General features: G+C 39.0%; 1 protein-coding gene across 10 annotated transcripts in view; it reads right to left on the bottom strand.

Moving 5' to 3' along the window:
- The window catches only part of Ldb2 (LIM domain binding 2), a 344,702-nt gene that overhangs the window by 71,988 nt on the left and 260,037 nt on the right, over positions 1-12,677 (bottom strand). For all 10 annotated transcript variants that reach the window (XM_047566676.1, XM_047566674.1, XM_047566673.1 and 7 more), the window contains exon 3: positions 4,304-4,476. In XM_047566676.1, the coding sequence (XP_047422632.1) occupies positions 4,304-4,476 (173 nt within the window). The remainder of the gene's footprint in view (positions 1-4,303; positions 4,477-12,677) is intronic.

Below are 12,677 nucleotides of genomic sequence, written 5' to 3'. Positions count from 1 at the left end.
GTGTTTAAGAAAAATTAAATGACTTCCTTGAATGAAAGAATGGAGGAGAATTTTGGTCACCGTTCATCTTCCCCACATAATTACCCACAGCTTCATTCCAGGTCTGAGGCAGCTCTCTGCTTTCATAATGGAAGTTAAATGAAACCAGAGGCTTTGTGATTTGTTTTATATGCAACATTCAGGAAACGGAATAGAAGCACATATGAAAAAATATATGTATTCCTTGCTCGAAAATGGTAAAAAAAAAAAAATGGGCATATCCTATGAAGGGAAATTAATACCTTTTCTCTTCAAACAAATATTCCATGCATTACTCTTAATCAATACAATTAATGTAGCTTTTATCTAAAGTTGGTCTTTTTTTTTTAAAAAGCTGCCTTTCCCTTGGAATCCAAAATCAAAAGGGTCCCCAATTAAGAAAACATTTTCTGTTGTGCTGAATTCATGTTACCGTACTGTGAGCTCTGACATTTTGTTTCTGTGGTAACCAAAATCAGCTGATTAGTTGGCATGGCAACAGAAAAGATGTAATCCCAGCAGACACACTCTAATCAATGCCCCCAGCACAGATGGTCTCCGGAGGATCAACAAGAAAGAAGCTGGCAGGCATTCAGCAGATCACGTGCTACCTTGAGACTAGGCCAGGAACAAGAGAACTAAAAAAGAACATTTCTCAAACTAACCGGTAGCTTTTTAACCCTTTTCTTTCTTTGACTAATTGTAAAGCAACAGGGACCTGACCATGTATAATATGCTTCTCATATTGCTGTTATGAAATAAAGTGTGCTTTTCAGGTGGGAGAGTTTATTTAATTTCCTTAGTCTTTATGCTTGAACAGCATGCATGGAATAGTGCTTTTAGATAAACGGTTGCATAAAGCTCTTTGTATTTTACTTATGTATCCTGTGTGTATAAATGCACATTAAAGCAATATGATCATTGCCGTTACAGTTTGGCAAAAGTCAGAAGAAGAGCAGAAATTCTGGAGAATTATGTGGCATGCCGGCTAAGGTAAGAAGATGAGTGTCAAAGACATAAAGGAGTGCTCATATCGGAAAACTGGATGGCCACTTTCAGAGTACTTTTTTTACAGTAGTAAATAATTTCACAACAAATAATTGAGAACAGAGAAAACACCACCCTATGTTCACAGAGGTGATAAAGGTGTCCAATATGGCTGTGACTATTGTCTCAGTTTGCAAAACCTAAAACTACCCAAGAATATCACCGACATAGTGATATTCTTCTCAGCATCCGCCACTGTTTGTAGCCTCAAATTTAAACGTAACTCAGGGATCTCTGATTCCAAAAAGCTTGATGCTTTTCTGCTCTTCTGATTATTAAGCCTTGCTTTCTATTTGATTCAAAATTGAAAACATAAAAGAAAGGCTGTATAATGTGTGTCTTAAAATTCTAATTACATATTTATCCATAATCTATAATGTTCCTGGTATCAGGAAATTGCAAAATGCTCACTGTACCCCTGAGGAATGTTTAATATTACTGTTGATTAGGGCTGCGGCTGATTTTTGATTCACTAGTTGACCAAATTTTCATAAAAGCAACCAAGAACCACGGGGTCAAATGCTATTTGGGGAATGAGAGTTTATTGATAGTCTAAATTAGAACAATGTGATGCGGCTCACAGAGACATGATGTGCCAGGTACTAATAGCAGAACAATAAACACTGGATTCCCAGGTTTTTCTCTGTGATGCTGAAAGGTCATTAGCCTACTGTTTTATTCTGAATAGCCATGACATTTTATTATATGAGAATGAGTTATTTTTAGTTAATATAAGAGCCAAAGAAAAATTGGAAAGATTCTTTGGGTAGTGCAACTATCCCTAAGTCACCAAGGAGAAGGAAGGAAGGAAAGACAATGCATGAATCTTATCAAATTCCTAAAAATAAGTGTGCACAGCTAGCACTTCGACTAGGTGCCTATAACTAATCTCCATGTGACACTGTTCATCACGGTAGGGAAATATTCGTCACAGGAGTGGACAGACATGCTGCCGTGGAGTGGGGTAAGATGGGTGGTCCACATAATTGATGCTTGGGGCCAAGGGAGCTGGCGTTCAGGGGAGCACTTGGGTCTTCCCAGTGACTGCCTTTGGCTGCCTGAACAAGTCACTCAAGCATTTGGGAGGGGAGGGATTCCAGGAAAAGAAAGGATGCATCTGAGGGGAGCCTTGGTTTCTTGATGGGAATGAAACTAGCCCTTCACCAATTCATCAGAAGAATGTGAATGTTTGTGATGGAAAACAAGTCTGGAATGTTCAGCGTAGGCCTTCAGAGCAACTGTGTTCATTTATATGAAAGTTTTGGCCTGAGAAAGAAAGAAATTGAGTAAATATATAAAAGAGCTGCTACAAAATGCACTTTTATTTTCAATGGCTACAGATGTTAGAAGTTGCTCCTTCATTAAGGCAAAGCCTTATTTAATGACCATGGATTTTTGTTGTTGTTGTTGTTGTTGTTCCTGAAAGCATAATGAGGTGGTAGGATTTTTATTGAATAGCCTAAAAGTAACATTAAGCTGAGTGAGAGAGAGAGAGAGAGAGAGAGAGAGAGAGAGAGAGAGAGAGAGAGACTGATAGGCAGCAGAAGCAGACTTTCCGTCTGCAGTGGGCAGATTCTGTAATGCTGGAGCTGAATGGAGATGCTCATGGAGATTCCTACGGAACAAGCAGGAAGTAAGAGACCTGGACGGGAGAAACCATCATCCAGGCGGCCATTCCTTTCTGCACATCAAGTTCCTCCCAGCAGGGTCTTCGGCACTTGATGTGCAGTTTCTTTGTCTCTGAACCGCGTCTTTCCTCTCTGTCCAGTTCTTAAAACAGGAAGAAAGAGAGAACTCTACCTCCTTGTGCCATGTTTAAAACATCTACTGTCAGAATCAGGACACCATAGAAAAGTGGCATTCCATCTCTTACTTTTGCAATTTATAAACATTTCCTTTGCTGTGGGCACCAATCTGGGCATGGTAAAGATTAAAACTGTGCCACTAGGATCAATGAATAAATGAGAAACATTGTATTTTCGTTCTCCCAGCAAAGCTGCCTAAGTAACAAACACATCTTTAGTTTTATGGTTTGGTAATTAACCCTGATGATTCAATGTCTTTTAACTATAAAGAAAGGGTTGTCATATGTGTTTTGTACTGAGAGATTGCTGCTGTCATTAGTATCATAAATTAGTTTTATATGGAGTCTTAGTCCAAATGCAGGAAACCAGTGTTCATTAAAATGAATTTCTGTGGGGCTGAGGGTGTGACTCCCTGGTCCAGTGTGTGGTCACAGGCATGAGGCACTGGATCAATCCCTAGCACCAGCAAAATAAATGAATAAATGAATAAAAGAATTTGCCAGATTCTTAAAGTAAATATTTGTACTTACTAATTTTTCTATTAGAGAGAGGATACTAAGGTGAATCTGCAGTGTTCCAGAAGGGTCTTTGGTGAGAAAGGATGGTCCATGCCAGTTTTCTGTACAGGGTGCAGATCATGGGGGTAAAATGTACAGAAGGCTGAATCTTTATCTCTCTCTCTTTTTGCACCAGGGATTGAACCCAGGGGTACTTTACCAATGCACCATATCCCCAACCCTTTTATTTTATTTTATTTTATTGAGACAGGGTCTCACTAGGTTGCTTAGGGCTTCGCTAAGTCTCTGAGGCTGGTTTCAAGCTTGTGATCCTCCTGCCTCAGCCTCCAGAGCTGCTGGGATCACAGGGGTGAGCCACTCTCCACTCTTCATCTCTTCCGTTTGTCATCTGACGTCCCTCAGCCAGGGCAGCCCTGGACTTCCCTCCTGTCTTTCTCATGCACTCTTAGCAGCTACTCTGTCTCCACTGTCCCCACTTGCTGGGCAGCTCGTTAAATGCACTTAACAACCACAGAACTCTTAAAAAATTAGGGGAGAAAGGCTTTAAAGTCTGAATTCCCTGCTTTGATTCACTATATATTTTTGTGTCTATATTTGCACATCACAGTTTGGTTGTGGATACTAGATTTTCCTTCCCTGTTTGTTAACATTTGAATTCGGCTTTATTTATTTATTTTTAAATAATACAGTGCAAAGACTGCCTGCCTCTTAGGGGCATGTTCTTTCGGCTGTGGAAGACCCATCCTGCACCACACACAAACCTGGATTTAGCTACTAAGGCTTCAGACGAAGTCGCACACACAAAACAGGCCTCTCTCATGAAGCCGAAGGTGTCTGAGAGATGAGAAATCAGCTCAGAGTTCCTTAATTCACTCAGAGAAGAAAAAGCCGGAGTGCTCTGGGCCCTGCCCGTACCTTGGTGAACATGGGCTTCCCGTGCTGGGTGACCATGGCGCACTGGTCGCAGTCCACCGTGATGGATGAGTTGTGGTAGGACTCTTTCGAGTGTTTGAGAATGTAATACAGGTCGGTCACCCCGCCTTCGAACACAGTGCTAAAGTAACGGGGAATGAGGGTCCTGCCAATGGCTGGGAGAGAAATACAGAGAACAAGCTGTTAATGAAAACATCCTGCGCGTCCCACGTGCCCCAGCCCACCGCCAACCCTGTGGCTGGATGCGAGTCATCTCCAGAAACCGCACCAGGAGGCAATTTTTCTTGATAAACAGTCACAACTCAGACTCATAAAATAGGATCACCAAGTATTCGGCAAAAATGTGCAGTGACCTCTCTCCAGGTTTTGTGCCCACTAAAAGCTCATAAAATAAGAGTTATTAGTTTTAAAATAAGGAGAGGGGGTGCACTTACTACTTTGGACCTTGCATATGCTTTTAAAAAAACTTGTTTTTTTAGATATACATGGAAGTACAGTGTATTTTGACATATCATACATACATGGAGTATATCTTATTCTAATTAGGATCCCATTCTTGGGATCATTAGTATCCTTTAATTCAGAGAAGGAAAAACATACGTGATGTGCTGATTCACCGTGATGTATTCATATATGAGCACAGGAAAATTAAGTCCAATTCATTCCACGGTCTTTCCTATTCCTATCCCCCCCGCTTCCCTTCATTCCCTTTGTCTAAACCAATGAATTTCTATTCTTCTTCTCCCATATATCAGAGACAACATTTGACCTTTGGTTTGGGGGATTGACTTAATTCACTTAGCATGATAGTCTCCAGATCCATCCATTTATCAGCAAAAGTCATAAAGTCACTCTTTTTTATGGCTGAGTAATATTCCATTGCATATATGTACCACATTTTCTTTATCCATTCATCTGTTGTAGGGCACTTAGGTTGGTTTCGTAGCTTAGCTATTATGAGATGAGCTGCTATAAACATTATATTTTTAAGTGAACCAATTTTCAACAAATAGGATTGATCCAGTCTACTTGGGTTTTTCAATGTATCATTTACAAAGCAACTACCCAAGTATGTTTTATGTATTATTAATAGTAATAACATAAAGTTTAATGCCACCATGCTTTGAAGTTTGGTAAGTATTCTGGCATTTTCTCATTGGATCTTCAGAACAACACCCAGATAGTACAGGGCTGAGACACACAAAAAAAACTTACTATGGATAAAAAAAGAAGTCTGAAAGCTTCTCAGTCACATGACTTACAAACAGATACCTGGGGTTTCCAACCCCATATCTGCAAACACCAAAGCATCTGCTCTTTCCAACACTCTGTTTCAAACCACTGTAAAGAATGGAAATCCAGTCCCGTCTCCTTGTACTCAGAAATACAGAACTATGCAAATGCTGATTTTTCTATCTGCGTTTGAGCTGGATAAAATCTCTCTCTAGAGTTAAGAGCCCATTTTAAGAGAACTCGATACCTTCCGCTTGGTCTAAATTGGCCTCTTTCACTCCATGTGTCTGCCGTAGCCCTATTTTAATTTGAGCGATTGCATAAGGAGCTGGGCCATTCTGATAGATGGTGCTTAGAGACCCAAGCCGGGCAGTGATCTGAAATCCTCTTACACTGGAAATCCCAACTCAGAAAATCAGGAATTTTTCTTGTGTGCAGATTTCAAGACAAAGTCCTGAAAGTACTCTCAAGCAACCCAAGGTTTTTAATAAATCTCTTACATTCACTATATATGATATCCCTCAAAGACAAAAAATAATATTTAAGATAAACTACCAAAGGGAACTTTAGCTCAGAAAGATCACCCAATTGCCACCTACTGTATTAAAATATTTAATTTCATTTTGAAAGAATCAGTGTTAATCCATTCCACATGGATCTATAGTTCTTTTGTACAGGGACTTGGAAAAAAATAAGTATAAAGAGAATATCCTGCCAAAATGTTTTCTGAAGTGATCTTTAAAGAGTCCCAATATAGATGGTAAGTCTCTGAATAATTTATATGGTTGTTATTGCTTCATATTCGCCTCAGGTAAAATCAATCAACAAGTGTGTGCTAACTATTCCAGGATCTTGGGCTATTCCATCCCAAATAATTCTGATACATACATTTCCCAAATACTTTTTAATCTGCAATACTATCCGTTGATTTTCTGAATATAAAATTCAAATGAGAGTAATTTGAGTCCACCATACCGCACTTTAACATGTGCATAGCTAATATTGTAAAGGAAACTCTGTCATCTTAAAACCTTATTGTTCTTCACTAAACAGATAAAATTAATTGAATGCATTTCAAATATTCTAACTTAAAGCTAATTAGCATAAATCAGCTCAAGTAATTTGACAATTCGAGATCTGTACTGTTAAGAATAAATACAAATCATCAAAATGTGGTTGAAGGGTGAAAATATTTCAGTCCACATCCAAGGACTTGTCACATTATAAAGGGCATGGCAACCAACCTGGTAAGTGACATTGTAGTTTATTCATCAAGAATCCTGTGTATTTTAATTCCTTTGTAGCACTGTTTTCTATATATTATCATCATTTTCATTCACAGTACAAGACAAATTGAAAGGAAAACAAATTTTAGATTCCTTCATTTTAAACCTAAATTTGTAATTACTTCCCGACTCCAGAAAATATACAAATTATATAGTAAATATACTTAGAGCATAATGTAGCTTTGCTTCAGCAATTACTAACACTCCTGGAAGACTGTCGTGGATACTGGGATTTGTTTCCAGTCCCATTTCCTTGGTGAGAGTGCCCTGTCCTTTCCCTCGTGTTCCCTGGTCACAAAGCTCCATGATCCACTGTGGTAACTGCTACTCTGGTGCCGGATGGACCATGGCAGTGCTATCCATGCTCTGTATATAGTCTCCGCTCCTTATGTCTTGCTGGGTCCTGTGATCTGCTTCGATTAACAGAATGTGGTACGACCACTTAGGAGCCGCACCTTAAGACCTGGAGGCTTCCCCTGGGTGCTTGGGAGGAAGTCAAAGCCCAGCTACTCTAAGGTGGCCACATGGTGAGAAAGTCCAACTCAGCCAGGAGGAACGGGTGTCCCAGCTAGCTGCCCAACTGCACATTGAATTCAGGATTCAGAAAATATTGGTAAGGAATTCAAAATCACAAATCCATTTTTAAAAACTTTATCTGTGATCACATCATCGTTTAGGATTCTTAATTCTCAAGATAGAAGGGAGGCAGGGACAAAAATGAACATTGGCGCTTTTAGCATCTATCCTGGGGCATGCTTAGAATTCTTTCCTGAAAGAAAGAGGCCACCAAAAACTTGTGAATCACGGACACAGAAAAGCCTGGCAAAGCAGAGAGATAATCTTAGTGGACTGATCTGAGCCCTCGACCTAGTGGGGAATGAAGTGAGCTCCACCTCAGAGGTCAAACTTATGGGAGGGGTGCTCTTCCTTTCTATCACTTTAGGTTCTTTTGTGTCAGATTTTTGTCATTTGCAAGCAGAGGAAGCCAGATTACTGCTGTCCTGGTCCAGCAGAGAACAGGGTAGCAAACATGGATAGAGAATGAAGAGATATACCAGAACGATCGACGGCCAGAGATCTCAGGGTCTTTTTTGTGCAACATGCTGTGTTAGAAGCTACAGGAGATAAAAAGGGGTGTCAGAGAATACATCAGTTTCCTATTGCTGCTCTAACAAATTACCACAATCTTGGTGGCTTAAAACAACCCAAATGTATTATCGTAAGGTCCAACAATCAGATGTGGGTCTTGCTGGGCTAATACCGTGGTGTTGGCAGGACTGAATTCCCTTCTCGAGGCCGCCTGGAAGAAGGGGTTTTCCTGTTTTCCCTGGCATCTAGAGGCTGCTCGCGTTCCTTGTCTGTGGCTCTTTCTTCTTTTCAAAATCAGCAGCAAGAGCTGGGGCCTGCAAGGAATCTCTTTCACCCCCTCTTCTGCCTCCGTCTTCCACATTGGGACCCTTGTGACTGCACTGGATCCACCCAGACATTGCAGGATAATCTCCCACCTCAAAGTCTTGAGTTTAATCACATCTGCAAAACTCTTTACTCATGTAAGATAGCATCCATAGATACTAGGAACTGGGATATGAACCTCATTGAGGGACCATTATTCTGCCTATCAGAGAATGTACTTGCCAAAAACTTCTGCTCTGCAAAGGGGAGAGTAAAAAAATGTAACCAGCACACACACACTGTGCACACACACACACACACACACACACACACAGAGAGAGATACACAGACAAAGCATAACATGCCAACAATGTGCAATGAATGGGACAGAGAACCAGAGCAAAATCCCGTGTGCTTGAGGAAATCAGTCTTGCTCATCCCTCAGTTTCTTCTATAAACACTCGCTGAGCCTAGAGCAGGTGAAAAGCTCCATTGTAGGTACTGAAAGCACCAAGGTGGATTTTTGTCCCTGTCTTTCAAACTCCATCTGTAATACAATGTGAGAATTCATCAAGTTTAAAAAAATGGATTTGTGATTTTGAACTCTCAATCAATGTCTTCTGAATCCTGAATTCAATATATATTATTTTTGAAGCACCAAGACCACAAAAACACATTCTTTTAAAGGAAACCTTGCAACCTCATGGAGCAGTCTAATATAAAAGACTTCGAATCTGGGAACATTTAGATTTAGTGATCTCCTAATTCATCAGCCACATCACTTTGAATATATTTAGATTCACTTGCATATGTTAAATTTATACTGTACATTTGTACTTTAATTCCTGGAATCAGAATAATTTGACTATTGATACATGTAAATCTGCACTGCACTCCCTTGCAGAGAGCTGTATCTTCAAATATTCTCAGAGTGAGATCCAGTATGAAAGAGATTCCATTCTTCTAACACATTTTGGGCAAAACTCCCACATTGGGAAGTGTGGAGAGTCAGATAGCACAGGAGGGCTTTCCATTATGTTAGATAAGTGGAATATACTATGTATTATTTATCTATGTGTTCCTGAAAGAGAAAAGGAAAATTATACATTAAATTACTCAGGAGCCAAACTGTATAAAGAATACTTAAATAATTCCCATCTTGTATATAACTAGTAAAAGCTAAAAATTCATTCCCAGCTAATGTGGACATTAAGACCTGCACTCAAGTTCCTCAGAAAGTTTTTCACAGTTGTTCCCTTTTGTACGCCCCGCCCCACGCCCCCTAGAAGTTCCGTGGAAGTTGTTAGGCAGATAGTGTGTGGAGGCAGGCTGCAGCTTGAGTCTTTTCCATAGGTAATACCTGTAGATATCAGGATGTCTACAAGGTACTTGTAGATATTTGTTGAAGTTTTCCCCATTTAGAAACCAAACAGTACCCATTGGGAAGTCAATAATAAACTATTATGCATCTTCCTAAGAGCAGAAAGTCCACCTTGTAGAGCTTTCTATCTCTACTAATAATTATGAAATCCTTTGCTTAAACTCTCAAAGATCTTCTTAGTAATTCACGAGAGAAAATTACACACCAAAATTACCACCTAGGAAAATATTTAAGCCGGTAATCAAAGCATAAAATAATAATAATAATATATATGATAAATAATAATAATAATATATGATAAATGATAAAATGATTAAAACATAAACCTCGTGGTGAAACAGGAATAAGCAATTTTTTTTTTTCAAAAATCCAGTGCAGCAATTCCTCTTTATCTAGAGAATGGATTCTTTTAAAAAGTCTCCTGAGGGTGACTCTAAAGTCTTGGTAAATACCTTCCTGAAACTGCAATTCTAAATTCTAGAGTTCAGGTCTTAAGTGCTGAACTTGAGAAACAATTGTCTAAGACTTTTTGGTTTGGGACAATCATTTACAATTTAAATGCTAGAAATTTCTATATTTCGAAGATAATTTACTTAAAAAAAGAAAAAAGATTGAGAACCTGATTAAAATGTGGAATTAGAAGAAGATTTGTGACTAGCAAGGTATCAATACCACTTAACACTTGGATATTATTTAGCTAATAATTTTCTACCTCTGGAGAGAAACTTATGACCACACATTAGTGTCTTCAATTAATCAAAATTAACTGTATTAAAATTGTTGATTATTCTGTGATATTTAAATTTTTTCTAAACATGATAAAAAATAAATTGACTATCGGAATCTGCATGGTTTATATAGTTCTGCTAAAGCTGCTATACTTCAGAAATCCACGTGGAAATTCTAGTACTGAGGTACACAACAAAGATTCATTAAAACTCAGACTTATCTGTATTCAGAAATCAGTGAATGCATTATGCTAGCATGTAAATGAAAATGTTCCTAGGAATGAGAAAAAATAATACTGATGATTTCATTTATGGTAAATAACCATTATAAATAGTCAAAACAATGGGAATAAAGCATGATAACATTTTAATGGGGATGGTATTGGTTCAAAGCTGATTCTAGATGCCATCGTTCTTGATAAAATGAAAGCAAATTCAACTAACTTTACTTTGATAAATTGACATCATTTTCATTCTCATATGCCCTTTTTTTCTTATAATCTCAATCAAAACAATTTGATTTAAATATCTCTCAATTATCTCTCTTGCTCTTTCAAAGTTTCATTCATTTCACAGATGCTTATTAAGCACCTCCTGTGGGCCAGCTCTTGGTGCTGAGGAAAAGCTCAGAGAGAGACCTGACCAGCCCAGAGGGCTGCAGTGAGGAGATGTGGCTGCGAGAATGAACACGGCTAAGTCAGTTCTGCTGTTGGAGAGGGCCAGGGCCAGGGACCAGCAATAGCAAAAGCCCTAAGACCAGCAGGAGCTGGGGCCAAAGGGATCTGGCCAGCTATAGTGTCAGGAAGCAGGCTGTGTGGCCAGCGTGCGGTCAGGAGAACAAGACGGTGGGCGAGGTCAGAGAAGGGTGCAGGGATAAGCTTCCTACGCTCTGTCAAAAGGCCCACTTTCTATTCTTCTACTCAGTGACAACAGAAGGTTATGGTCAATGCTACGGTCTGACCGACCTACTTTGCTTTTCCTAAATGTATTATCTATTTGCCAACATGGAATCAAAACGCCACAAAAATGTTTGATCCTCCTGGAAATCTAATGGACATTTTTTCCCTTCCATTTTTTAAATAAGTTAAGACTTCAGTTGCACCACCTTGCACTGGTGCTTGCTGCTGGAGAAAAAAATGATGACCGAGGTAAACCCCTTCCCTGCTCTTGGGTAGCTTCTCTCAAGCAATTCTTAATGCCATTAATTCAATAAGAAGAGAAAGCAAGATGGGCCCAGGGCTCCATTTGGTTCTCCACTGTTTACCCATTGCTTAACACACCATGAGGAGTGAGTTGATGCAATACATGAAGAAATTCACAGGTCCCAACTTGTAGAAACTTATATGTGATACATTTCATTTCATTTAATTCAACTCAGTGTTGCAACATATTCACATTAGTTTAAGTCCTGTTTCTGTTAGTCATACTGTAGTGTATTTTCTCAGATATATGCCTTCTATGATGGGGAAAAAAAATCCTTTAGCCCTGGATTCAAGATACTGATGATAGCACTGTGCAATGGAGAAAGACCTCCTCCTGACTGGGGCATGGAATTAAAATCCTCTACTGACTCGGGCAGCAAATCCAATGCTCTAGCTACTGATGGAATGGAGATGGTGCAGGGTGTAGGGGGAGAGAATGGGAAGCAGAGAAAGACCTGAGCTGACAGACGAGTCGACTTCAATCAGGCACAAAGGACAGGGCGTGGGAGGTGGCCCTGGCAGAGGGATCGGCACGTGCTAGAGGAGGTGCATTTCCCATGTCCAGGCTGCTACCTGGGCCAGGGCTCCTACATGTATACCTTAAGAGGTCTCTCCATTGCCTAGTACTCTTGCAATATTCTTTTAGTTACCGAAACTTTATAATGTAGTCTACATCTGATAGGATTATTTCTACCTGTGTTTTTTTCTTTTTTATGTGAACAGTTTCATAATTATACTCTGGGTTTTATTCTTCAAGATAAACTTAGAGATAATTGTTAAGTTTTTAAAAATTGGGAGGGAGATTGATTTAAATTACATTTACTAAAAAAGAGTTGATATCTTTAAAATGTTCAGTCCTCCTATACAGCTATAGGAAATGTGGGTCCATTTGTTTAAGTCTTCATTTTTGTCTCAAGAGAATTCTCTAGTGTCTGTCAGAATGTTAGGTATATAGATACTTCACATTTCTTAGGATAAGTTTTGAATATTTTAGTTATGCTGAATAGCTAATTTAAATCTTCATTATATTTCTATTTGGAACCCAGATATTTAATAACTGAATACTGTTATTAATATTAATAATTTCTGGAAGAATTTTTTGAGGCTTGTAAGTAAAAAAAAAATTATTATTTC

Source organism: Sciurus carolinensis, chromosome 10, assembly GCF_902686445.1.
Source record: "Sciurus carolinensis chromosome 10, mSciCar1.2, whole genome shotgun sequence".
NCBI classification, from domain to species: Eukaryota; Metazoa; Chordata; class Mammalia; order Rodentia; family Sciuridae; genus Sciurus; species Sciurus carolinensis.
The sequence above is the reverse complement of the archived record's forward strand: the minus strand, read 5'-3'. Positions and strand labels throughout refer to the sequence as shown.